This window comes from Bos indicus, chromosome 4 (assembly GCF_029378745.1).
Source record: "Bos indicus isolate NIAB-ARS_2022 breed Sahiwal x Tharparkar chromosome 4, NIAB-ARS_B.indTharparkar_mat_pri_1.0, whole genome shotgun sequence".
NCBI classification, from domain to species: domain Eukaryota; kingdom Metazoa; phylum Chordata; class Mammalia; order Artiodactyla; family Bovidae; genus Bos; species Bos indicus.
Window position 1 is genome coordinate 105,602,355 of NC_091763.1, and position 27,803 is coordinate 105,630,157.

The window sequence follows — 27,803 nt, forward strand, 5'->3', positions numbered from 1 at the left end:
TGTCCATGTGTAGAGTCTTCTCTTGTGTTGTTGGAACAAGGTGTTTGCTATGACCAGTGCATTTTCTTGGCAAAACTATTAGTCTTTGCTCTGCTTCATTCCATATTCCAAGGCCAAATTTGCCTGTTACTCCAGGTGTTTCTTGACTTTCTACTTTTGCATTCTAGTCCCCTATAATGAAAAGGACATCTTTTTTGGATGTTAGTTCTAAAAGGTCTTGTAGGTCTTCATAGAACCATTCAACTTCAGCTTCTTCAGCATTACTGGTTGGGGTTACTTGGATTACTGTGATATTGAATGGCTTGCCTTGGAAACGACCAGAGATCATTCTGTCGTTTTTGAGATTGCATCCAAGTACTGCATTTTGGACTCTTTTGTTGACCATGATGGCTACTCCATTTCTCCTAAGGTATTCCTGCCCGCAGTAGTAGATATAATGGTAATCTGAGTTAAATTCACCCATTCCAGTCCATTTTAGTTCACTGATTCCTAGAGTGTCAATGTTCACTCTTGCCATCTCCTGTTTGATCACTTCGAATTTGCCTTGATTCATGGACCTGACATTCCAGGTTCCTATGCAATATTGCTCTTTACAGCATCAGACCTTGCTTCTATCACCAGTCACATCCAGAACTGGGTATTGTTTTTGCTTTGGCTCCATCCCTTCATTCTTTCTGGAGTTATTTCTCCACTGATCTCCAGTAGCATATTGGGCACCTACAGACCTGGGGAATTCCTCTTTCAGTATCCTATCATTTTGCCTTTTCATACTGTTCATGGGGTTCTCAAGGCAAGAATACTGAAGTGGTTTGCCATTCCCTTCTCCAGTGGACCACATTCTGTCAGCCCTCTCCACCATGACCCACCTGTCTTGGGTGGCCCCACGGGCATGGCTTAGTTTCATTGAGTTAGACAAGAATCAGCCATACATACAGGTATATCCCCTACTCAGCATTACAACAACATTCTGAGTTATTCAACCTAAATAACACCTTCTTAGGAGTTTATCTCAGGGTTTTTTCTCTCAGTTCCTCAATTCTTTTCTGCTCAAACAGAAAAATACTCTCTCATATCCCATTAAGGAGAGGCTGAAAATTGGTAGCAGAGATTGCAAACTGGGGGCCCACAGATTGCAGCGATATTTTGTTTGATAAGCAGAAAGAAATTTGAATTAACATTTTGAAGTTTTAGAGATCTCTGTAGCCACCTAGGTATTGAGAAGATCTGACACTGTTGAGATTATGTTCTCTCAGGGCAGCAGTTGGCTTAATTGAGGGTGAGGGCTCACACCCCTGTTTCTAGTCCCCACCTCATTGGAAGAAATCCAGTTACCAGCTATTGTCATGCTTACATAGCTATTTGTTTCCCCTCTGGAGTAGAGCAAGTGTTGTTTAAAGTCATGCCTCTATTGAAAGAGGTAAAACAAAAGGAAGAATGAAGAGTCTACATGCTTTCAGAAAAATGGGAGAGAATATTTTTCCTTTTTGCAAAAAAGTAAACAATATTTTATGTGTCTTTGCCAAAGAATAAAACTGGAGACAGTTATGAAGCAAATTAAGGAACAACTGCTCTATAGAAAAGACATATGATGAAGGCTCATTTAACAGGAAGACCTAGGATTTCCACAGTTGATTTCTGAATGCAAACAAAATAGGTTTCCAAATGCTTTTGTGAAAAAGTGACCATAAATTCCTTTACAGACTACAGATTTCTGAAAGATTGTCTATGGAGTGAAGGCGACATTATGTGGCTTAAACAGAATCAAACATTCATGAATATATTATAGTCAAGAATACTGTCACTTAGGATATTGGCTGAGAACTTGCTGGAAAGTGAAAGTCACTCAGTCGTGCTATACAGTCCATGGAATTATCCAGGCCAGAATACTGGAGTGGATAGCCTTTCCCTTCTCCAAGGGATTTTCCCAACCCAGGGATCAAAGCCAGGTCTCCCATGTTGCAGGTGGATTTGTTACCAGCTGAACCACAAGGGAAGCCCAAGAATACTAGAATGAGTAGCCTATCCCTTCTCCAGGGGATCTTCCCAACCCAGAAATCGAACCGGGGTCTCCTGCACTACAGGCAGATTCTTTACCAATTGAGCTAGAACTTCCTGGAGAGGAATTAAATAATCTGTGGTGTGTTATAACTGCAGTGGATGAAGCAAGGGCATAAATAATAATTCCAAGTAGCTAGCTGTATTTATGTGTGGTATTGATTGAAAACCACACAACCAATGAATTTATTAAAATGGCACCCCTGAGCGCCGAAGAATTGATGCTTTTGAATTGTGGTGTTGGAGAAGACTCTTGAGAGTCCCTTGGACTGCAAGGAGATCCAACCAGTCCATTCTGAAGGAGATCAGCCCTGGGGTTTCTTTGGAAGGAATGATGATAAAGCTGAAACTCCAGTACTTTGGCCACCTCATGCGAAGAGTTGACTCATTGGAAAAGATTCTGATGCTGGGATGGATTGGGGGCAGGAGGAGAAGGGGACGACAGAGGAGGAGATGGCTGGATGGCATCACTGACTCGATGGACGTGAGTCTGAGTGAACTCCGGGAGTTGGTGATGGACAGGGAGGCCTGGCGTGCTGCGATTCATGGGGTCGCAAAGAGTCGGACACGACTGAGCGACTGATCTGATCTGATTGATGTCTACATCAAGAAATGATCTGTGTAATAAGAAAAACTTGGCCGTTTTTCTGTAGAAAGGTCCAGTTAGTAATCATGACTAGGGGGTATATTCTGTGATGGTATATGTTAAAGTCAGACTTGTAACTTAATTCAAACTGCTGTGGCAACATTTCACAATGGCACGGAACTGAAGCCTACTCACCACATCATTTGTCAGGAAACACACTGTACTTAAGTATTCATGGATGTGGTCATTAAAGCTGTGTGCCAGACACACTAGAAAGGTCTAGAACTACACAAAACCAGAGTTTTGCATGAGTTCAAGCTATTCATAACACAATAATTCATTGTACTCCATGCATCTACTAAGCACATTGAAAATTAGACAAAGAAACACATACACTGAGATTTAAAATACACCATATTTCATTAACTCAGAGAAGCACGTTGCTTTCCACATGACATTTCTGTATTTAAGATGCATCATAGTCAATGATAAGAAAGCATTGCTTAATTGGTAGCTTTGAATTTTTTTTTCCTTAGTGGTGTATAAAATAAGGATGTATCCTAAAACTGATGCCATTTTACATTCTGTGAAATATGATAAGAAAATACTACAAATTTAAGCCATTAAAGTTTTTAACTCTGATAGAATAGATAAATCATGACACAATACATCAAAATTGACTCAAGAGAAGAAAACTTGAAGTGTCTTTGCTAACAGATGGTTTTAAGATTTTGGAAAATTCTGAAGCATAAACTGCAAGAAAATGTTTTTTAAACATGGCAATTTCTATGTTAAGATTGAAATTGAAATAATTCTTTGAAGAACACAATTCCTTTGCTTTAAAAAACTTTTGAGTTGACCAGATACACATTTGTAAAGGTAAGACCTACAAATTTCGTGGTTTTAGCTGGTGCAAACAGTGAATTAACTGCATTAAGGCATACATTAAGCCACAAATTTCATCATTCTGTTTGATGATGGATATTGTGTGTAATTCTGCCAAAGATAAGTGTCAGAGATCTTTCTCTCTCCTTTTGAATGGAGAAGCACATCTTTCCTTTACCTATTTTTATAGTGTTGTGGTTTATAAACCAGCAGTTTACAGACTCAAAAACCTATAGGTTCTTGACAGTGAATATAACGTGTGAAGTCAACCAGGCATAAGACAAACACTTACCAGAACTATATGAAACTTTTAATTTTTACTCAGCTGAACACATAACACAAATACATGATACTGGAGATGATATTTTAAATTCATTTAAAAAATACAAGTTGAATGTTAAAATATTTAATTGCTATATCTTTGGAACTAAAAACATAATACTTTTTCTTTTGTGGATTGCGTTTTCAGGTTAACATTGTGCATTGAGATGTAAAGTACAGAATTTATCCTTGAATCCTTTTAACTAGGAGTCATATTTAAATGCATTCTGCCTCATACATGGAAAATAGTTCTTTCGAAGTATAGATTCTTCTAAATATGAATAGAACATTTGTCCAATAATTTTGAAATTGGAGAACATATAATGAAAATTAAATTTATTTCATCTCATTTGTTTCATTTCTGATAAGTACTTTTGGCACAGAAAGTGAAACTAGATTATTTAGTGCTAAATGAGTTTTCCCAAATCAGACTTTTTGTAGGACAGAGTAAATGTAATTAGAGTGGTGTGCCTCCATGTGAATGCACCAGCAAAGACATATTCAGAGTACTTAGATGACATGTAACGTCAAGTCTTTGATGCATTCTTTTAAAAACTATTTTGTTGGCCAAAAAGTTCATTCAGATTTTTCCATAACCTCTTGCAGGAAAACCCACATGACTTTTTTTTACCAACCCAATATATCATGTCATATTTCAGATGTACAAAAAATATAAAGAATAATGTAATAAACAGCTATCTCCTAATCCAAGAAATGAAACATTACATGGAATGTTTGAACTCCTTTGTACTACTCACTAATCACGTCCTCTTCTTCCATCTATGGGTTATGTACTACTCATTGTATCATAGGTCTTTTAGTGGCAAGTGAAAGAACTTCAAACTAGTTTAGGCAAAAGTAGTATGTATTGGCTCATGACATATGTCAAAGGATCACACAATGAAACCAAAATAAAGCAAAGATATATCTGAACCTCTGAAACATCAAGAATCAGATAAAACTAGGTATTGCCATATCCATCTCTTGCCTTTACTCACCTTCTCTTGTGATAGGAAATATAGCAGGAATCATAGCCATGAGAAGCTGCTGTATTTCATGTTTTACAAATTTTTCTTGGGTCAAGTTAGAAAAATCCCAAAGGTAGACATTGATAGGCCTATCAGATGATGGAGACCCATCAAATATGATTAGGGACAGGATCATGGTAAACAGTCTAACTGTAGAGTGAGGAGCAGTTATCCCAAGACAGAAGTGGTTGTTCTCAAAGGAAGGAAGGTACTGGGAAGGCACATGCACACACACATATATGCATGCATGCACACACCCATATATGTGTGCGTGCACACACACACACACACACACACACACACACACACATGGCCTATTCCAACCATCCTCATTACCTCTTGCCCACTTGCTGCTTCCAGAACTTTATGGCCTCCAACCTTGCCAACATCTTCCATCTACCTTTATAACCCCATTTAAAATTTATGTTTTTCCAAACTGGCTTCTCCTTGGATGACCATGTGTCTATTTCTAGTTTTGTTCTCTAAACTGAATTTTGGTTCTTCATTTCCAAGACTGCTGGTGTTTCCAAGTAGGTGACATGATGTCAATTCAGTTGCAATAAGTTCCAAACCACATTTACCATTTTCCACAAACTCAATCCAACTTCCTTCCTCAACTTCTTTATTTTTGTTAGTCATTATATCATATTACAACATACTCAGACACTGAAAGCCTCCGTGACGCTTCCTTCTTGGTCAAACACCATGTGAAGACCCTAGTCGATGATGTTTTCCAAAAGTTCTGTTACATCTCTTTCACCTCTCCATTCCTACCACCCCCATGCTAGTCTAAATCTTTAACTGCAGTTGGAGTGCAAATGGTCTGAAACCTTCACCTTTCTAATCTTCACCCTTCAATCTTCACCCTTCAACCTTCACCCTTCTAATCAATATTAGAAAATGCTATCAGACAAAATTTTATAAAATCATCATTATGATCATGTCACTTCCCTATTTAAGTTTCCATTATAATCATTAACTGGAGAAGGAAATGGCAACCCACTCCCATGTTCTTGCTTGGAGAATTCTGTGGGTGGAGGAGCCTGGCAGGCTGCAGTTCATGGGGTCACAAAAAGTCAGAACATGACTGAGCAACTAACACATAACCATTAACATTAACAAACCTCAGCTCTTGAGCTTAGCTCTACAACCTGACCTTGACCTACTTGTATACTAATCATTAGGGAAATGCAAGTCAAAACCAAAATGAGATATCACCCCATACATATTAGAATGGCTGTGATTCAAACAATAAGTGATAACAATATCTAATGAAGATGTGAAGAAAAAGATCCTTTGCACTCTGTTGATGGGAATGCAAATTAGCATAGTCGCTATGGAGAACTGGGAACGTTCCCTGAAAAGTTAAAAATAGGACTCTTTCATTGTTGTTGTCCACTCTTTTGTGACCCCATCGACTGTAGCCGTCCAGGCTCCTCTATCCATGGGGCTTTCCAGGCAAGAATACTGGAGTGAGTTGAGGGGAGGAGCTAAGATGGTGGAGGAATAGGATGGGGAGAACACTTTCTCCCCCACAAATTCATCAAAAGAACATTTAAACGCCGAGTAAATTCCATAAAACAACTTCTGAATGCTGGTAGAAGACATCAGGCACCCAGAAAAGCAACCCATTGTCTTCAAAAGGAGGTAGCAAAAAATATAAAAGACAAAAAATGTGACAAAAGAGGGAGGGATGGAGCTCCATCCCAGGAAGGGAGTCTTAAAAAGAGAGAAGTTTCCAAACACCAGGAAACATTCTCACTGCCGAGTCTGTGCAGAGCTTTGAAAGCACAGAGGGCAACATAACAGGGAGGAAAAATAAATAAACAATTAAAACCCACAGATTACGAGCCCTACGGTAACTCCCCCAGTGGAGAAGCAGCGCAGATGCCTGCATCCGCCATTAGCAAGCGGGGGCTGGGCAGGGAGGCGCGGCGCGGGCTGCATCGCTTAGAGTAAGGATCTGGCCTGAATACCCCGAGCGCTACCTGAGCAAAATAATTTGGGCTAGCAAACTAGACTGTGGGCTATCTACCACGTGAAAAGCCAGCCCTAACCTAAGACACCGCCAGGCCCACGCATGGAACAAAGGACTGTACAGAGATAGCCGGCTGCAGACCATCCCCCTCCGGTAACAGGCAGCCAGAGCCGGAAGGGGGCAATTGCAGCCCCAGAGAGACATTATCTACAAAACTGTAAGCAGGCTTCTTTGCTAACTAAAACTTCTTGGGGTTCTGGACAGTCAACATCCGCCCGAGAAGGTGCACTGGTTGTACACCCAGATAACCGAGCGGCAGGGAGGCGATAAGTCACAGCAACCACGCTCGCCAAACACCCCATTATTGAAAGACAAATATATGTCTTGTCTTTCTTGTCTGAGCTGCTCATACGCAGGCCCAGTGGAGTCTGTGCCTCTGAGGACTACCCGAGTGCCTGAAACTGAGCGGCTTAGACCTGGGAGGTGCAAGCAGCCCAGGGCCAGCCATGGATGGTTCCCGGCGGAGCAAGCTAGAGCCTAAGCAGTGTGGGCAGGGAGGCTACATGCACCGTGAGCAGGGGCAGGCCCAGTGTGGCTGAGGCACTGTGAGTGCAGGCCAGTATTATTTATTTGCAGTGTCCCTCCCTCCCCACAGCACGACTGAACAAGTGAGCCTTTAAAAAAAAAAAAAAAGGTGTCTACCACCGCCCCCTTTGTATCAGGGCAGAAATCAGACACTGAAGAGACCAGCAAACAGAAGAAGCTATAACAGAGGGAACCGCCTTGGAAGCGACAGGCAATAGGTTAAAACCCCGTGGTTAGTACTGACTACATAGGAAGGGGCCTATAGATCTTGAGAAATAGAAGCCAGAACAAGGAACTAGCCAAAAATGAACTGAACCCACAATACCCACAACAACATCAGAGAAAGTCCTATATATTTTTTCACTATTTTTACGATCATTCTTTCTTTTTTTTAATTAAAAAAAAATTTTAAGTCCTCTATTACTCCTTTAATTTTCACTTTTATAACCTACTATTACTTTGCAAAAAAAAAAAAAAAAAGACCCCTTTTTTTTAAAAAAAAAAAAAAGCAAACTTCATATATATATATTTTTGTGACCTTGTTTTCTTTTTTTTTCTTCTTTTCTTTAACATTGTATTTTTGAAATTCCAAACTCTGCTCTAGCTTTTTAATTTTAGCTTTTTGGTATTTGTTATCAATTTTGTACCTATATATTTTTTTAATAACTTTTGTGACTTCTTTGTTTGTTTCTCTTTCTTTCTCTTCATCTTTTCTTTAACATTGTATTCCTGAAATTCCAAACTCTACTCTAGATTTTTAATTTAGGCTTTTTGGTATTTGTTATCAATTTTGTACCTATATCTTCTTTATAATTTTTGTGACTTTGTTTTTTTTTTCTTTTTTCTTTTTCTCTCTTTATTTTCCTTCTTCTTTTCTTTAACATTGTATTTTTGAAATTCCAAACTCTACTCTAGATTTTTAATTTTTGCTTTTAGGTATTTGTTACCAATTTTGTACCTTTAAGAACACAATCTTCAGTATCGATTTTTTACTAGGGAGCGAGATTACTGGCTTGACTGCTCTCTCCCTCTTCGGACTCTCCTTTTTTTTTCCACCAGGTCGCCTGTGTCTCCTCCCTAAACCTTCTCTACTCTACCCAACTCTGGATTTCTGTGTGTTTCAGATGGTGGAGAACACTTTGGGAATTGATTACTGGCTGGATCTGTCTCTCTCCTTTTCATTCCCTCCTTTTATCCTCCTGGCCACCTCTGTCACCTTCCTCCCTCTTCTCTTCTCTGTATAACTCCGTGAACATCTCTGAGCGGTCCAGTTGTGGAGTGCACATAAGGAAGTGATTACTGGTTAGCCCACTCTCTCCTCTATTGATTCTACCTCATCTCATTCGGGTCACCTCTAACTCCCTCCTCCCTCTTCTCTTCTCCATGTAACGCTGTGAACCTCTCTGGGTGACCCTCACGGTGGAGAATCTTTGCATCTTTAACCTAGATGTTTTTATCAATGGTGCTGTATAGAAGGAGAAGTTTTGAGACTACTGTAAAAATACGACCGATAACTGGAAGCAGGAGGCTTAAGTCCAAACCCTGACTCCAGGGAACATTAATTGACAGGAGCCCATCAAATGCCTCCATACCTACACTGAAACCAAGCACCACACAAGGGCCAACAAGTTCCAGGGCAAGACATACCAAGCAAATTCTCCAGCAACACAGGAACACAGCCCTGAGCTCCAATATACAGGCTGCCCAAAGTCACCCCAAAACCATAGACATCTCATAACTCATTACTGGACACTTAATTGCACTCCAGAGAGAAGAAATCCAGCTCCACCCACCAGAACACCGACACAAGTTTCCCTAACCAGGAAACCTTGACAAGCCACCTGTACAAACCCACACACAGTGAGGAAACGCTGCAATAAAGAGAACTCCACAAACTGCCAGAATACAGAAAGGACACCCCAAACTCAGCAATTTAAACAAGATGAAGAGACAGAGGAATACCCAGGAGGTAAAGGAACAGGATAAATGCCCACCAAACCAAACAAAAGAGGAAGAGTTAGGGAATCTACCTGATAAAGAATTCCGAATAATGATAGTGAAATTGATCCAAAATCTTGAAATCAAAATGGAATCACAGATAAATAGCCTGGAGACAAGGATTGAGAAGATGCAAGAAAGGTTTAACAAGGACCTAGAAGAAATAAAAAAGAGTCAATATATAATGAATAATGCAATAAGTGAGATCAAAAACACTCTGGAGGTAACAAATAGTAGAATAACAGAGGCAGAAGATAGGATTAGTGAATTAGAAGATAGAATGGCAGAAATAAATGAATCAGAGAGGATAAAAGAAAAACGAATTAAAAGAAATGAGGACAATCTCAGAGACCTCCAGGACAATATTAAATGCTACAACATTCGGATCATAGGGGTCCCAGAAGAAGACAAAAAGAAAGACCATGAGAAAATACTTGAGGAGATAATAGTTGAAAACTTCCCTAAAATGGGGAAGGAAATAATCACCCAAGTCCAAGAAACCCAGAGAGTCCCAAACAGGATAAACCCAAGGCGAAACACCCCAAGACACATATTAATCAAATTAACAAAGATCAAACACAAAGAACAAACATTAAAAGCAGCAAGGGAAAAACAACAAATAACACACAAGGGAATCCCCATAAGGATAACAGCTGATCTTTCAATAGAAACTCTCCAAGCCAGGAGGGAATGGCAAGACATACTTAAAGTGATGAAAGAAAATAACCTACAGCCCAGATTATTGTACCCAGCAAGGATTTCATTCAAATATGAAGGAGAAATCAAAAGCTTTCCAGACAAGCAAAAGCTGAGAGAATTCAGCACCACCAAACCAGCTCTCCAACAAATACTAAAGGATATTCTCTAGACAGGAAACACAAAAAGGGTGTATAAATTCGAACCCAAAACATAAAGTAAATGGCAACGGGATCATACTTATCAATAATTACCTTAAACGTAAATGGGTTGAATGCCCCAACCAAAAGACAAAGACTGGCTGAATGGATACAAAAACAAGACCCCTACATATGTTGTCTACAAGAGACCCACCTTAAAACAGGGGACACATACAGACTGAAAGTGAAGGGCTGGAAAAAGATTTTCCATGCAAATAGGGACCAAAAGAAAGCAGGAGTCACAATACTCGTATCAGATAAATTAGACTTTAAAACAAAGGCTGTGAAAAGAGACAAAGAAGGCCACTACATAATGATCAAAGGATCAATCCAAGAAGAAGATATAACAATTATAAATATATATGCACCCAACACGGGAGCACCACAGTACGTAAGACAAATGCTAACAAGTATGAAAGGAGAAATTAACAATAACACAATAATAGTGGGAGACTTTAATACCCCACTCACACCTATGGATAGATCAACTAAACAGAAAATTAACAAGGAAACACAAACTTTAAACGATACAATAGACCAGTTAGACCTAATTGATAGCTATAGGACATTTCATCCAAAAAAAAAAAAAGACTGCTCACTATGGCAATTATTGAAGCTGACTTAGGGTGACATAGAGGCTTATTTCCCTTTACCCTTCTGAGTTCTTAGCTGAGGACCTCTGTAAGAAATGACAGAATAGCAGGACAAAATCAAACAGAAGTTTATTAACATAAAAAAATAAATAAAATAAAATAAAAAGGAAGCAAATTCTAACACAGATTACAACATAGATAGACCTTGAAAATAGCTAAATGGAATAAGCCCAGTCACAAAAGAACAAATACTGTGTGATTCCACTTGCATGAGCTATCTCGAATAAGCAAATTCATAAAAAAAAAAAAAAAAAAAGAACTCACAGAATGTAAGCTGCGTTCCTTTACAAGACTATTTTATAATATCTTAAAATTGTTTTGCTGTCTTATGGAGCTTATGCACATGTGGAGTATGGATTTCTGCATATCTGTCATACCACATATCCTCAAAGAATAACAAATAACTAAATGTTAGCAGTAAAAAATAAAAAAATTTAAAACAAAGAAACAGGCATTTTCTTTTCACCTTAATCTTTAACATCCTAGGCCTGTGACCGGCATTCATAACTATCTGATGAGATTAGAAACAGAAAAATGAGAGGGGCTGAGAAGTTCTGAATTCTTATTGTCTAAATGGCTGAAACTCCACTCAACTGTCTCATCAGAAAGGCTATCTCTTGCCTCTCCTTCCCCAACAAACCAGAGCAAGTCCAGATGCTGCCATCTCATGTTTGGTTGGACAAGAACAGTCGAGAAGACCCCTGGACTGGCCACTGAAGAAGCCCAGGTACTAGCTTCTATCATTTATAATATGCTGGTCAAGTCTAAATCTGTTGGAGGCAGCCTCTTACCAGCCTGTCTACACTGTTGATTGAAAATTATAGATTTGTGGTCTACATCCAGCTTACCAGATTACACAGGCTGGTTTGGGCTATGACCAACGGAATGGAAAAGACCCTTCAGCAAGCTTGTGCTTGCCTCCCTGAGATGGAGACCCACATCCTGATGGCTTGTGATGTGGGAATGAATGGCATCCCAGCGGCTCTGAGGGCCCTGGCAGGTGTACTGAGTGCTCTGGCCCTTCCCGATATTACCCTATATTTTCTTCCTCCTGCTATATTGTATCCTTTGAATTATGACAACCTTAAATAAGTGTGCTTTGTGGAGTCTTATTAGTGCTTCCAAATATAAAATCCTGTGTAATTGCTGGAGTAGTGGAAGTCAAAGAGCAAAGGACCTACTCCAGCCTGAAAGAGACGCGACAACTAAATGCCCCTTGTGATTCTGAACCCGACCCTCCTGCTCTACAGGACGTGGTTGGGGAGGACTTGAATGAGGTCTGAGGGTGAAATGGTTAGTCACATAGCAACATTAACTTTCTGACTGTATGTGGTGGCTGTATTGTGCTCATGCAGGAGAACACCCTTGGAAAAATTACACACGAACATATTTGAAAGAGATTTCAACAACGTTCTCCATATGGTTCAGAAAAGAAAAGTTCTTTGTCCAACACTAGCACTTCTGTTTGAGATTGTTCCAAATCACACAAGCATGTGTGTATACATATGTATATATACAACTATAAAAATAAACAACAAAAGCAACACACACACACACAAAAAGAAACCAGGCATTCACAAACCAAAAACATATAATATGATTATTTATATGAAGTTTAAGAACAGACAAAATCAGTATATGTTGGTACAAATCAGAACAATGGGGGCAGGGGTTGGGGTGATGTTACTGGCTGGGAACTGCTGGGGAGCAAAGTGTGCCACCCCACAGTGTCCCCAGCATGTGGATTATTTTGAGTTGAAAACAATCGAGGCCCAAAAGACTCAGGAAGAAACTTTGACCTTCCCCCAGCTGCCTAAAAGAATATTAGATAGGGGACATATTCTAGGAAGGGATCAATCACCCTAGACAACTATATTATGAACTAAGAGGAACCCTAGTGTAGATAGGAGGAACTCAGCAAAATCTGCTTGTTAGAACTTCTCTCTGTGTCCCACTGTCTCTGTACGGCCCAGCAAACATTTATTCACCAGACATCTGCTTTTCCATCTTGCTATGCTTTGCATGCTACCCCCTTGAAGTCACAAACAACTGCTTCCAACATCCTCTTTTGTCTTTAGCTGAAGATGGTATTTAAAATGAGGGCTTCAGGCATTTTGAAGAGTTACCCTGTTTTTCTGGGTCTCTCCCATGTAAACATGTTATTAAACTTTTGTGTGATTTTCGCCTGTTTAAAAAAAAAAAAAAAACAAAGGCTGTGAAAAGAGACAAAGAAGGTCACTACATAATGATCAAAGGATCAATCCAAGAAGAAGATATAACAATTACAAATATATATGCACCCAACACGGGAGCACTGCAATATGTAAGACAAATACTAACAAGTAGGAAAGGAGAAATTAACAATAACACAACAATAGTGGGAGACTTTAATACCCCACTCACACCTATGGATAGATCAACTAAACAGAAAATTAACAAGAAAACACAAATGTTAAACGATACAATAGACCAGTTAGACCTAATTGATATCTATAGGACATTTCATCCCCAAACAATGAACTTCACCTTTTTCTCAAGCGCATATGGAACCTTCTCCAAGATAGATCACATCCTGGGCCATAAAGCTAGCCTTGGTAAATTCAGAAAAATTGAAATCATTCCAGGTATCTTTTCTGACCACAATGCAGTAAGATTAGATCTCAATTACAGGATAAAAACTATTAAAAATTCCAACATATGGAGGCTAAACAACACGCTGCTGAATAACGAACAAATCACAGAAGAAATCAAAAAAGAAATCAAAATTTGCATAGAAACGAATGAAAATGAAAACACGACAACTTAAAACCTGTGGGACACTGTAAAAACAGTCCTAAGGGGAAAGTTCATAGCAATACAGGCATACCTCAAGAAACAAGAAAAAAGTCAAATAAATAACCTAACTCTACACCTAAAGCAACTAGAAAAGGAAGAAATGAAGAACCCCAGGGTTAGTAGAAGGAAAGAAATCTTAAAAATTAGGGCAGAAATAAATGCAAAAGAAACAAAAGAGACCATAGCAAAAATCAACAAAGCCAAAAGCTTGTTCTTTGAAAGGATAAATAAAATTGACAAACCATTAGCCAGACTCATCAAGAAACAAAGGGAGAAAAATCAAATCAATAAAAATAGAAATGAAAATGGAGAGATCACAACAGACAACACAGAAATACAAAGGATCATAAGAGACTACTATCAGCAATTATATAGCAATAAAATGGACAACGTGGAAGAAATGGACAAATTCTTAGAAAAGTACAACTTTCCACAACTGGACCAGGAAGAAATAGAAAATCTTAACAGACCCATCACAAACACGGAAATTGAAACTGTAATCAGAAATCTTCCAGCAAAAGCCCAGGTCCAGATGGCTTCACAGCTGAATTCTACCAAAATTTAGAGAAGAGCTAACACCTATCCTACTCAAACTATTCCGGAAAATTGCAGAGGAAGGTAAACTTCCAAACTCATTCTATGAGGCCACCATCACCCTAATCCCAAACCCTGACAAAGATGCCACAAAAAAAGAAAACTACAGGCCAATATCACTGATGAACATAGATGCAGAAATCCTTAACAAAATTCTAGCAATCAGAATCCAACAACACATTAAAAAGATCATACACCATGACCAAGTGGGCTTTATCCCAGGGATGCAAGGATTCTTCAATATCTGCAAATCAATCAATGTAATACACCACATTAACAAATTGAAAAATAAAAATCATATGATTATCTAAATAGATGCAGAGAAAGCCTTTGACAAAATTCAACATCCATTTATGATAAAAACTCTCCAGAGAGCAGGAATAGAAGGAACATACCTCAACATAATAAAAACTATATATGACAAACCCACAGCAAACATTATCCTCAATGGTGAAAAATTGAAAGCATTTTCCCTAAAGTCAGGAAAAAGACAAGGGTGCCCACTTTCACCACTACTATTCAACAACTCAAGTTTTGGAAGTTTTGGCCACAGCAACCAGAGCAGAAAAAGAAATAAAAGGAATCCAAATTGGAAAAGAAAAAGTAAAACTCTCACTGTTTGCAGATGACATGATCCTCTACATAGAAAACCCTAAAGACTCCACCAGAAAATTACTAGAACTAATCAATGAATATAGTAAAGTTGCAGGATATAAAATCAACACACAGAAATCCCTTGCATTCCTATACACTAATAATGAGAAAATAGAGAAATTAAGGAAACAATTCCATTCACCATTGCAACGAAAAGAATAAAATACTTAGGAATATATCTACCTAAAGAAACAAAAGACCTATATATAGAAAACTATAAAACACTGGTGAAAGAAATCAAAGAGGACACTAATAGATGGAGAAACATACCATGTTCATGGATTGGAAGAATCAATATAGTGAAAATGAGTATACTACCCAAAGCAATCTATAGATTCAATGCAATCCCTATCAAGCTACCAACAGTATTCTTCACAGAGCTAGAACAAATAATTTCACAATTTGTATGGAAATACAAAAAACCTCGAATAGCCAAAGCAGTCTTGAGAAAGAAGAATGGAACTGGAGGAATCAACCTACCTGACTTCAGGCTCTACTACAAAGCCACAGTCATCAAGACAGTATGGTACTGGCACAAAGACAGAAATATAGATCAATGGAACAAAATAGAAAGCCCAGAGATAAATCCATGCACATATGGACACCTTATCTTTGACAAAGGAGGCAAGAATATACAATGGATTAAAGACAATCTCTTTAACAAGTGGTGCTGGGAAAACTGGTCAACCACTTGTAAAAGAATGAAACTAGAACACTTACTAACACCATAAACAAAAATAAACTCAAAATGGATTAAAGATCTAAACCTAAGACCAGAAATTATAAAACTCCTAGAGGAGAACATAGGCAAAACACTCTCCGACATACGTCACAGCAGGATCCTCTATGAACCACCTCCCAGAATATTGGAAATAAAAGCAAAAATAAACAAATGGGACCTAATTAAACTTAAAAGCTTCTGCACAACAAAGGAAACTATTAGCAAGGTGAAAAGACAGCCTTCAGAATGAGAGAAAATAATAGCAAATGAAGCAACAGACATACAACTAATCTCAAAAATATACAAGCAACTCCTACAGCTCAACTCCAGAAAAACAAATGACCCAATCAAAAAACAGGCCAAAGAACTAAATAGACATTTCTCCAAAGAAGACATAACAGATGGCTAACAAACACATGAAAAGATGCTCAACATCACTCATTATCAGAGAAATGCAAATCAAAACCACTATGAGGTACCATTTCACGCCAGTCAGAATGGCTGCGACACAAAAGTCTAAAGCAATAAATGCTGGAGAGGGTGTGGAGAAAAGGGAACCCTCTTACACTGTTGGTGGGAATGCAAACTAGTACAGCCATTATGGAGAACAGTGTGGAGATTCCTCAAAAAACCAGAAATAGAACTGCCTTATGATCCAGCAATCCCACTGCTGGGCATACACACTGAGGAAACCAGAAGGGAAAGAGACACGTGTACCCCAATGTTCATTGCAGCACTGCTTATAATAGCCAGGGCATGGAAGCAACCTAGATGTCCATCAGCAGATGAATGGATAAGAAGGCGGTGGTACATATACACAATGGAGTATTACTCAGCCATTGAGAAGAATACATTTGAATCAGTTCTAATGAGGTGGATGAAACTGGAGCCTATTATACAGAGTGAAGTAAGCCAGAAAGAAAAACACCAATACAGTATACTAACGCATATATATGGAATTTAGAAAGATGATAACAATAACCCTGTATACGAGACGGCAAAAGAGACACTGATGTATAGAACAGTCTTTTGGACTCTGTGGGAGAGGGAGAGGGTGGGATGATTTGGGAGAATGGCATTGAAATATGTATAATATCATATATGAAACGAGTCGCCAGTCCAGGTTCGATGCACGATACTGGATGCTTGGGGCTGGTGCACTGGGACGACCCAGAGGGATGGTATGGGGAGGGAAGAGAGAGGAGGGTTCAGGATGGGGAACACATGTATACCTGTGGCAGATTCATTTTGATATATGGCAAAACCAATACAATATTGTAAAGTTAAATAAAATTTTAAAAAAAGTTAAAAAAAAAAAAAAACTTACACCAAAAAAAAAAAAAAAAAAGAATACTGGAGTGGGTTGCTATTTCCTTTTCCAGGGGATCTTCCTGATCCAAGGATAGAGCCCACCTCTCCTGCATTGACTGGTGGATTCTTTACCACTGAGCTACCTGGGAAGCCCCACAGGGCTCTCATATGATACAGCGGTCCTACTTCTGGGTGTATATTGTGAAGGAAATGAAATTAGTATCTCAGATAGATGTGGGCACTTCTATGTTCATTGCAGCATTATTCACCACAGCTAAAATGTGAAAACAGCCTAAGTGTTCACTGACGAATGAATAAGGAAGATATGTGTGTGCATACACATACATGTATGTGTGTGTGTGTTTGTGTGTGTGTGTGTGTGTGTGTGTGTATATATATATATATATATATATATATATATATATATATACAATATTCAGCTGTGAGAAAGAAGAAAATCTTGCCATCTTGCCATTTGCCATTCATAACAGCATAGATGGACCTGAGGGACATTCAGTTCAGTTCAGTTCAGTTGCTTAGTCATGTCTGACTTTTTGTGATCCCATGGACTGCAGCACACCAGGCTTCCCTGTCCATCACCAACACCTGGAGTTTACTCAAACTTATGTCCATTGTGTTGGTGATGCCATCCAACCATCTCATCCTCTGTCATCCCCTTCTCCTCCTGCCTTCAATCTTTCACAGCATTAGGGTCTTTTCAAAAGAGTTAGTTCTTTGCATCAGGTGGCCAAAATATTGGAGTTTCAGCTTCAGCATCAGTCCTTCCAATGAATATTCAGGACTGGTCTCCTTTAGGATGGACTGGTTGAATCTCCTTGCAGTCCAAGGGACTCTCAAGAGTCTTCTCCAACACCACAGTTCAACAGCATCAATTCTTCGGCACTCAGCTTTCTTTATAGTCTAACTCTCATATCCACACATTAGCACTGGAAAAACCACAGCTTTGACTAGATGGACCTTTGTTGGCAAAGCAATGTCTCTGCGTTTAAATAAGCTGTCTATATTGGTCATAACTTTTCTCCCAAGGAGCAAGTGTCCTTTAATTTCATGGCTGCAATCACCATCTTCAGATTTTGGAGCCCCCCAAAATAAAGTCTGTCACTGTTTTCACTGTTTCCCCATCTATTTGCCATTAAGTAATGGGACTAGATGCCATGATCTTAGTTTTCTGAATGTTGAGTTTTAAGCCAACTTTTTCACTCTCCTCTTTCACTTTCATCCAGAGGCTCTTTAGTTCCTCTTCACTTTCTGTCATAGGGTGTCATCTCCATATCTGAGGTTATTGATATTTCTCCTGGAAATCCTGATTCCAGCTTTTGCTTCATCCATGATGTATTCTGCATATAAGTTAAACAAGCAGGGTGACAATATATAGCCTTGATGTACTCCTTTCCTGATTTGGAACCCGTCTGTTGTTCCACACCTGGTTCTAACTGTTGCTTCCTGACCTGTATACAGATTTCTCAGGAGGCAGGTCAGGTGGTCTGGTATTCCCATCTCTTTCAGAAATTTCCACTGTTTGTTGTGATCCACACAGGCAAAGGCTTTGGCATAGTCAATAAAGCAGAAATGGATGTTTTTCTGGACTCTCTTGCTTTTTTGATGATCCAGTGAATGTTGGCCATTTGATCTCTGGTTCCTCTGCTTTTTCTAAAACCAGCTTGAACATCTGGAGGTTCACAGTTCACATATTGCTGAAGCCTGGCTTGGAGAATTTTGAGCATTACTTTGCTAGTGTGTGATATGAGTGCAATTGTGTGGTAGTTTGAGAATTCTTTGGCATTGCCTTTCTTTGGGATTAGAATGAAAACTGATCTTTTCCAGTCTTGCGGCCACTGCTGAGTCTTCCAAATTTGCTTTCATATTGGGTGTAGCACTTTCAGAACATCATCTTTTAGGATTTGAAATAGCTCAAATGGAATTCCATCACCTCCACTAGCTTTGTTTGTAGTGATGCTTCCTAAGGCCCACTTGACTTCACATTCTAGGATGTCTGGCTCTAGGTGAGTGATCACACCATCATGACCATCTGGGTCTTGAAGATCTTTTTTGTATAGTTCTTCTGCGTATTCTTGCCACCTCTTCTTAATATCTTCTGCTTCTGTTAAGTCCATACCATTTCTGTCCTTTATTATGCCCATCTTTGGTATCTCTAATTTTCTTGGAGGGATCTCTAGCCTTTCCCATTCTATTGTTTCCCTCTATTTCTTTGTATTGTTCACCGAAGAAGGCTTTGTTTTCTATCCTTGCTATTCTTTGGAATTCTGCATTCAAATGGGTATATCTTTCCTTTTCTCCTTTGCCTTTAGCGTCTCTTCTTTTTTCAGCTATTTGTAAGGCCTCCTCAGACAACCATTTTCCCTTTTTGCATTTGTGAAATAAGCCAGACAGAGAAAAGCAAATACTAGTTGTCAGGGAAATCCAAATTAAAACTGCAATGAGATACTAATCACCTCCACTAGAATGGCCCAAATTAAAAAAGACTGACAGTACCAAATGTTTTTGAAAATGTAGAACAAATCTCCTGCACTGTTGATGGGAACCTGAAATGCTAGATTCAGTCTTGAAAACTCTTTAGCAGTGTCTTGTAAAAATAAACGCACATCATTCCACTCCTAAGAATTTATCTAAGAGAAATGAAAACTGCGGTCACCAAAAGGTGGATTCAAGAATGTTTATTCAAAAACTCTACAGAAAGCAGGAATAGAAGGAACATACCTCAACAGAATAAAAGCTATATATGACAAACCCACAGCAAACATTATCCTCAATGGTGAAAAATTGAAAGCATTTTCCCTAAAGTCAGGAACAAGACAAGGGTGCCCACTTTCACCACTACTATTCAACATAGTTTTGGAAGTCTTGGCCACAGCAATCAGAGCAGACAAAGAAATAAAAGGAATCTAAATTGGAAAAGAAGAAGTAAAACTCTCACTGTTTGCAGATGACATGATCCTTTACATAGAAAACCCTAAAGACTCCACCAGAAAATTACTAGAACTAATCAATGAATATAGTAAAGTTGCAGGATGTAAAATCAACACACAGAAATCCCTTGCATTCCTATACACTAATAATGAGAAAATAGAGAAATTAAGGAAACAATTCCATTCACCATTGCAACGAAAAGAATAAAATACTTAGGAATATATCTACCTAAAGAAACAAAAGACCTTATATATAGAAAACTATAAAACACTGGTGACAGAAATCAAGGAGGACACCAATAGATGGAGAAATATACCGTGTTCATGGATCAGAGGAATCAACATAATGAAAATGAGTATACTACCCAAAGCAATCTATAGATTCAATGCAATCCCTATCAAGCTACCAATAGTATTTTTCACAGAGCTAGAACAAATAATTTCACAATTTGTATGGAAATACAAAAAACCTCGAATAGCCAAAGCAGTCTTGAGAAAGAAGAATGGAACTGGAGGAATCAACCTGCCTGACTTCAGGCTCTACTACAAAGCCACAGTCATCAAGACAGTATGGTACTGGCACAAAGACAGAAATATAGATCAGTGGAACAAAATAGAAAGCCCAGAGATAAATCCACGCACCTATGGACACCTTATCTTTGACAGAGGAGGCAAGAATATACAATGGATTAAAGACAATCTCTTTAACAAGTGGTTCTGGGAAAATTGGTCAACCACTTGTAAAAGAATGAAACTAGAACAATTTCTAACACCATAAACAAAAATAAACTCAAAATGGATTAAAGATCTAAATGTAAGACCAAAAACTATAAAACTCAAAGGTATTATGTGGAGTGAAAGTAGCAAGACAAGAGTCCAAACCACATGATTCCATAAAAGAACAGACAAAACTCATCCATGGGAAGAAATAAACTGTGAAGAAATTAGTATAGTGGTTGCCCATGGTGGGTGGAGATTTATTGGAAGAGGAATACTGGAACTTTCTGCGCTGATGGGAATATTACATATTATATTTGAGGTATTGGTTACATGAATATATATACATGTAAGTATATACATATTTATCAAGTTTTACATTTAATACCTGTGCATATTACTGTGTATAAATTTTGCCTAAAAATGAAAAAATTCTGCAAATAATTACTGAACTCTTGTTATTTTGCTTCTGCAGTGTTATAGGGTGAAAGTGAAAGAAAGTGAAAGTGAAATCGCTCAGTCGTGTCCGACTCTTTGCGACCCCATAGACTGTAGCCTACCAGGCTCCTCTGTCCTTGGGATTTTCCAGGCAATAGTACTGGAGTGGATTGCCATTTCCTTCTCCAGGGGATCTTCACAACTCAGGGCTCGAACCCAGGTCTCCCGCATCGTAGACAGACGCTTTACCATCTGAGCCACCAGGGAAGACTAGAAATTATGAAACCACTTTTTCTGTATGCTGCATGTACGCAAATGGGCAAATATATTGAACATAAATGGAAGATATTTCTCATGGTTAAAGGCATTATGAATATATAGAAGAAGAAGACTAAAGTGAACCTTATATTTTTGGGTTGGAATTGTGGGGAGGAGAGGAGAGAAATGGGGCAAGTGAAAGAAATGAGTACATAAAGGGTATATGGAAATTCTTTCAACTTTAACTATAAGATTATGTCAAAATATAATGCTAAAAAAGCTGTGGAGAGCAGTAAGATGTAATGGAGACATGTCCAGAGAGAGAGTTTAGGCAAAACAAGAGGAAGAAAAATAAGAAAGGATGTCCTTTATCATTCTCTTCCATAGTCCTCCAAGTCCTCCAGGGGAAGGTGGAATTAAAGGGTCACAGTACAGTTCAGTTGAAGGATCACATCGTCCCACTCAATAATAAGAGCGACAGGAACAGGGGATCTCAACATTGGTTGTACCCTGGTAATCCTGGGGTCCTTAAAAAAATGTTGCCTGGGTTCTACTTCCAGAGATCTGATTTAATCAGCCTAGTGTGTGGCCTAGCCATTGAGATTTTGAAAGCTCCCCTAATGTGCAGCCAAGAGTGGGGATCACTGTCTTTGAGGGAAACCTAGGGCTTCCCTTGTGGCTCAGGTGGTAAAGAATCCGCCTGCAATGCAGGAGACCTGGGTTCAATCCCGGGGTTGGGAAGATCCTCTGGAGAAGGGAAAGGCTACCCATACCAGTATTCTGGCCTGGAGAATACCATGGACTGTATAGTCCATGGGGTCGCAAAGAGTCAGACACGACATGACTTTCACACACAGGATAACTTTGGTTATCTATTTTACACATGGTAGTGTATATGAGTCAGTCTTACTCTCCCAGTTTGTCCCATCCTCTTCTTCCCAAACTGTGTTCACATGTTTATTCTCTACATCCGTGTCTCTATTCCTGCCCTGGAAATACGTGCATCTGTACCATTTTCTAGATTCCACATATATGCATTAATATTTGGTATTTGTTTTTCTCTTTTTGACTTACTTTTCTCTGCAAGACAGACTCTAGGGCCACCCACATCTCTATGAATGACCCAGTCTCATTTCTTTTCATGGCTGAATAAGAGTCTACTGTATACCTGTGCCACATCTTTATCTGTTTATCTGTTGTTGGACATTTAGATTGTTTCCATGCTTTGGCTTGTCGGGGTCTAGCCTCAGTAGGATCTAGGGGTACCCTAAGGATGATGGCATAGGCGATTAGGGATAGATAAAAGAGAAGAGAAAGAGGCTTGATCTTCTTTGGTTTACACAGAAAGTCAATAAAGCTGTGTTCCAAGGAGTCATCCTGAAAGAAGAACAGAGAGAGAAAAGGAGAGAAAAGGAAAAAAGAATGACATGGGGAGACCAAGCTTTGGTGACTGAGGCCCATAACTTTATTTTCAAAAGGAATTTTATACCTTGACTTGTACATAGAGGGAAATGAAAGACGCAAAGTCATACAGAGTCAGCCCAAACATTACATCTGTTTTGTCTTTATCAAAACCAGGATTTTTTTGCATATATTTCCCATAAACAATGTTGTGTACATTATCTTCTGGCCTTGGAGGCCTGTGGACATTTTATGACACTTTTTTGATAAAGGCTGCTCAACCAAAAAACTTACTTTTCTTTAAAGTGTGTTTTTTTTTTTTTTCTCTCTCTCTCTCTCTCAGCCTCAGAAAGTACTAAACAGAGTTACATTCTCATGGAGCAAAGGTGCAGTGGGTCACAACAACAACAACAAAAAAAACAATTAGCTCAAAGGTCTGATGTGGTTAATTCCAAGGCTGCTACTTGTTTTTCTTACATTTCAATTATGTTAACCAATGCACTCTCAGGTGCACAATGGATAAGAGATATGGGAACTTGGCAGCAAGCATTGGCCCAGTAATGAAGCCCTTTACCAGTACTATCTATTTTAATAATTTTTTATCCCTTAAAGGACTCTATGTTCATTAGGACTTTTAGAATGTTTTGGCTTCCTGTGTCTTTCAAGGTTGGGGAGTTGTGAACAATCATGTGTGTTAATTGCAAGAGTTTGAATTGAAACACTCTTATCATACCCAGGAGACTTATTAACTAAAGCCCTAAGTTGACCTTTTCCGGAGAAAGGTGGTCAGGGATAGCCCCCTGTTAATGTCAGAAGAGTTGGTGAAAGGCACAAAATAGTAAGAGAGACAGATTCTGGTTTTGGGGTAGATGCTCGAGCAGATCCAGGGAATCTCTCGAGCCATGATCCGCCTTGCTCATCATGGCTCTTCCACATGACCTTGTCATGGGTGGGATCTCCCGTGGTGGCTCCCGGCATGTCCCCCTTTTTAATTTTTAAGACAGCCAGATGTAATTCAGTTTCGAGCTTTTGAGTGTTCTGTTGAAGAGTTCTAACAATACAAGGAAGAATAATTATGAGAAGTAGAAGTAGAGCGGCCACAGCAGCATAGCTAAAAATAGTAGGCAGAATGTTTTCTTTTTTTTGAAATAAAGTTAGAAAGTGTATGGAAAAAGTCATTTGCTGGTGCCGGGAGCCACCATGGGAGATCTCACTCATGACAAGGTCATGTGGAAGAGCTATGACGAGCAAGGCGGATCATGGCTTGAGAGATTCTCTGGATCTGTTTAAGCATCTACCCCAAAACCAGAATCTGTCTGTCTTATTATTTTGTGCCTTTCCCCAACTTTTTTGACATTAACAGGGGGTTATCTCCGACCACCTTTTTCTGGAAAAGGTCAACTTAGGGCTTTGGTTAATAAGTCTCCTGGGCTAGTTCTTGCCTGGAGAACTCCATGGACAGGGGAGCCTGGCGGTCTACAGTCCATGGGATTGCAAACAGTTGGTCATGACTGAGCGACTGACACCACTTTCTGTCAAGAGAAACCTAGGCAATCAATGCCATTCTACTTGCCTATGCCATGTGTAGAGCTTTCATTGTTTTATTCTACTGTGGATGGGCCTATTGATGTAGAGAGACTTGGAGTTATATTTTATAGAAGAAATTGGAGTGGGTTTCTGAAGGCTGTATGAACAATCAAAGGCATAGCCACACAGGGCCCATTTCGTGCCCGCTCTCAACACAGATCTGGCGTCCTGGGATCTGCCTTGTGGTCCACCCTTACCTTGAAGCTGCTCTTTGCCCAAAGCAGAATGGTGTCCACAGCCCTCCTCAGCTTGGCATTCCCTGAGATCAGAATGACTGCATGTCCTGAGGGACAGGCTGCCATTATCCCTATGCAGACCATCACCCCGACCTTGCTGTGCCACAGCATCAGCAACGGTATCGAGAATAAGGCAGCACAGAGTGACAGCACATACAGGCAGAAGAAAGAGACAAGAGACCTGAGCGCCCGTGTGTGAGCCTCCAGGCTGGGGTCCCCAGAGCCTCTGGTTTTGGCCCTCATCATCCTCATATGCCTCCCCAGGGAGAACACCAGCATCCCAGAGGAAACCAGGAAAAGCAAGAAAGAAGGGATGGATGCCAGGCTGCAGAAGAGGAAGGAATGAAAGAAACTGAGTTTTGCAATGTTCAAATTGAGTTCAGTACTGTTATTCATGAGTAGCCTAGTTACAGCTGATAAATGAGATCCACTAAAAAAGTCCCATAAGCAGAGAAGAGTGCAGACACAGGAGAGAACCATAGCACCCAGAAGCATCTGGGGGATCTTTCTGGAGATCCAGCTTGCTGCATGGAGCAGGAAGGCGTGAGAGAAACGGACAATCTTGGAGCAGTAGAGGAGACTAAGGCACATGGTGAGCCAGAGTCCGGCTTGGTGGACGATCATCCAGAGTACGATGATGGTCTGGTAGCTGAAGCTCAGCGGGTCTTTCATCCGCTGGAAATGAGTAAGCTGGATGGCCTTCAGAAAGAGCAGCCCGTGTAGGACAAGCCGGGTGAGGCTGAGACTCAATAGGACAAGATCACAGTGGCTCAGTGGCTGCCTCCTCACCAGGTCCCGGAAATTGACCAAGAAAATGAAGGCGTTGAGTAGGATCCCTACTGCAAACTCCAGGACTGAAAAGAACAGAAATGCATTCCTGACTTCAGAGGGCACAGATACGATGTGAGTCAGAGTCACCATGATGCCTCTTCTGACTTGGCTAATCTAAGACTCATGTACTGCCCAGGAGAGAAAGTATATTTGTGTGCTAAGTCAGGACCTTCCTTTACAAGGCATCAGCTCTTGGTCCAGAGTTATCCCAAGGTGAGTGCATCAAAAGTTCAGACAGTAAACTTAGAGGGACAGTGCTTCTTTAGAATATCCCTTGGATACACACAGATGCTCATCGTGAGAGCAGAAGAATGATGGGTCTGTCTCTTGGTTGACGCAGAAGCTTTGAATAAACCCAGGTATTCTGTAACAACAGCCTTCCCAGAGGGCCAGGGCATGACATCAGGGATGCAAACAAGATAGGATCTTGACTTTCCAAGCCCAGTTTTGCATGCCCATCTGGGCGCCCATGAGTGGTGAAGAGAGTAGAATTTGTTTATGGGTTTTCAGTAAACTGACAGCAGGCAAAGCATATAGTCTCCGTGAACTGAGGTTTGAAACAGTGCCTCTTTCCATTTGCATACCTTCCATCACCCCGAGGGTGACTCTGAATCACAGACTATGTTTTTAATATGGACAAGGGCAGGCATGGTTCCTCTGCCGTTTGACTAGTATGACTGCTGTTGGCAAAGACTTCATTCAGCCATCATCATTATGCCAGGTGCCACGCTTGGCAAGAGGACCGTTGACATGAACAAGGCAGCATCTTACTATGAAGGGAGGGGGAAGGGGGAGTATCTGGCCTGGATCATTGCAGAAGTCTTGCAACTGCTCTCTCTGCTTCCCACCCCTACTCCCACACCACACTTTCTACAAAGCAGCAGTCGTGATCCTGTTAGCATGTAACTAAGATCATGTCATTGCTCTGTTCAAACCTTTAGGGCCCCCATCCTCCTCATCATTTCAGCTGAGTTTTCACAGTGACCTAGCGGTCCTGGGTATATAATCAGGACCTCCTTCCCTTCTCAGATGTCCTCATCTGAAGGCTGCTCACTGTTGACAGTGTGGGCTCTGGAACCAAGCTCTTTCAGGTTAAGGCCCAGCTCTGCTTCATCCTCTCTGTGCAAACTTGGCAAATGACTGAACCCTCTTAATTCATCTTATATGAAATGGAGATGACAATCAAAATAACACCTATCTCAGAGGGGTTACCTGAATTGATGCATGGAACATGATTGAGATTGTGCTTAGTGGCAACCCACTCCAGTATTCTTGCCCGGAGAATCCCATGGGCAGAGGAGGTTGGTGGGCTACAGTCCATGGGGTCACAAAGAGTCAGACATGACTGAGTGACTAACACTTGGCCCATGAAGTCCAGTCAATCAGTGCTAGTTATAGAGCCATCATCAGATCAGATCAGATCAGTCGCTCAGTCGTGTCCGACTCTTTGCGACCCCATGAATCGCAGCACGCCAGGCCTCCAGAGCCATCATAGGATCCACCAATTCCTCTTCTGGGTATATATCCAAAGAAAATGAGAGAGGATATCAAAGATATATCCATACTCCCATGTTCATTGTGGCATTATTCACAAGAGCCAAGATATGGCAGCAACCCAAGTGTCCATTAATGGATGAATGGATGCAATGGAATCTTACTCAGGCATGAGAAAGGGAAATGCTTTCTTGACTTCCCAAACCCAGTTTTGCATGGGTCCCATGTGATGTGGGATGGACCTTGAGGACACTGTGCTAAGTGAAATAAGTCAGGCAGAGAAGGACAAATAGTGCATGGTATCACTTACACTGTATATGAGAAAAAGGAGTTAAACTAATAGATGTGGAGTAAAAAAGTGATTTCCAGTGTTTGGTAGGTGGGAGAAACAAGGAGAGGTTGGTAAAAAGGTACAAATTTAAAGCTAATGCAGGCGTGTGTGTGCGCACTATATCACTTCAGTTGTGCTCGACCTTTGCGACCCCATGGACCATAGTCCACCACGTTCCTCCTGGGGTTCTTCAGGCAAGAATCCTGGAGTGGGTTGCTGTGCCCTCCTCCAGGGGATTTTTCAGACCCAGGGATCCAACCCATCCACGTCTCTTACATCTCCTGCATTGGCAGGCAGGTTCTTTACCACTAGTGCCACCTGGGAAGCCCCCAACTTAAAGCTAGAAGATGAATAAAGTCTGAGAATCTGATATGTAACATATCATATATAACGCTGAATTGTATAAATAAAATCTTCTCAGAGAGTAAAACTTATATGTTCTCATCAAATACAAATTTCACA

At 40.1% G+C, this 27,803-nt stretch overlaps 1 protein-coding gene across 1 annotated transcript; it reads right to left on the reverse strand.

Moving 5' to 3' along the window:
- Nucleotides 1-24,598: 24,598 nt before the first annotated feature.
- Nucleotides 24,599-25,606, reverse strand: TAS2R38 (taste 2 receptor member 38). The gene has a single exon (XM_019959598.2). The coding sequence runs from the start codon at nucleotides 25,604-25,606 to the stop codon at nucleotides 24,599-24,601; it is 1,008 nt and encodes a 335-aa protein (XP_019815157.2).
- Nucleotides 25,607-27,803: the final 2,197 nt, after the last annotated feature.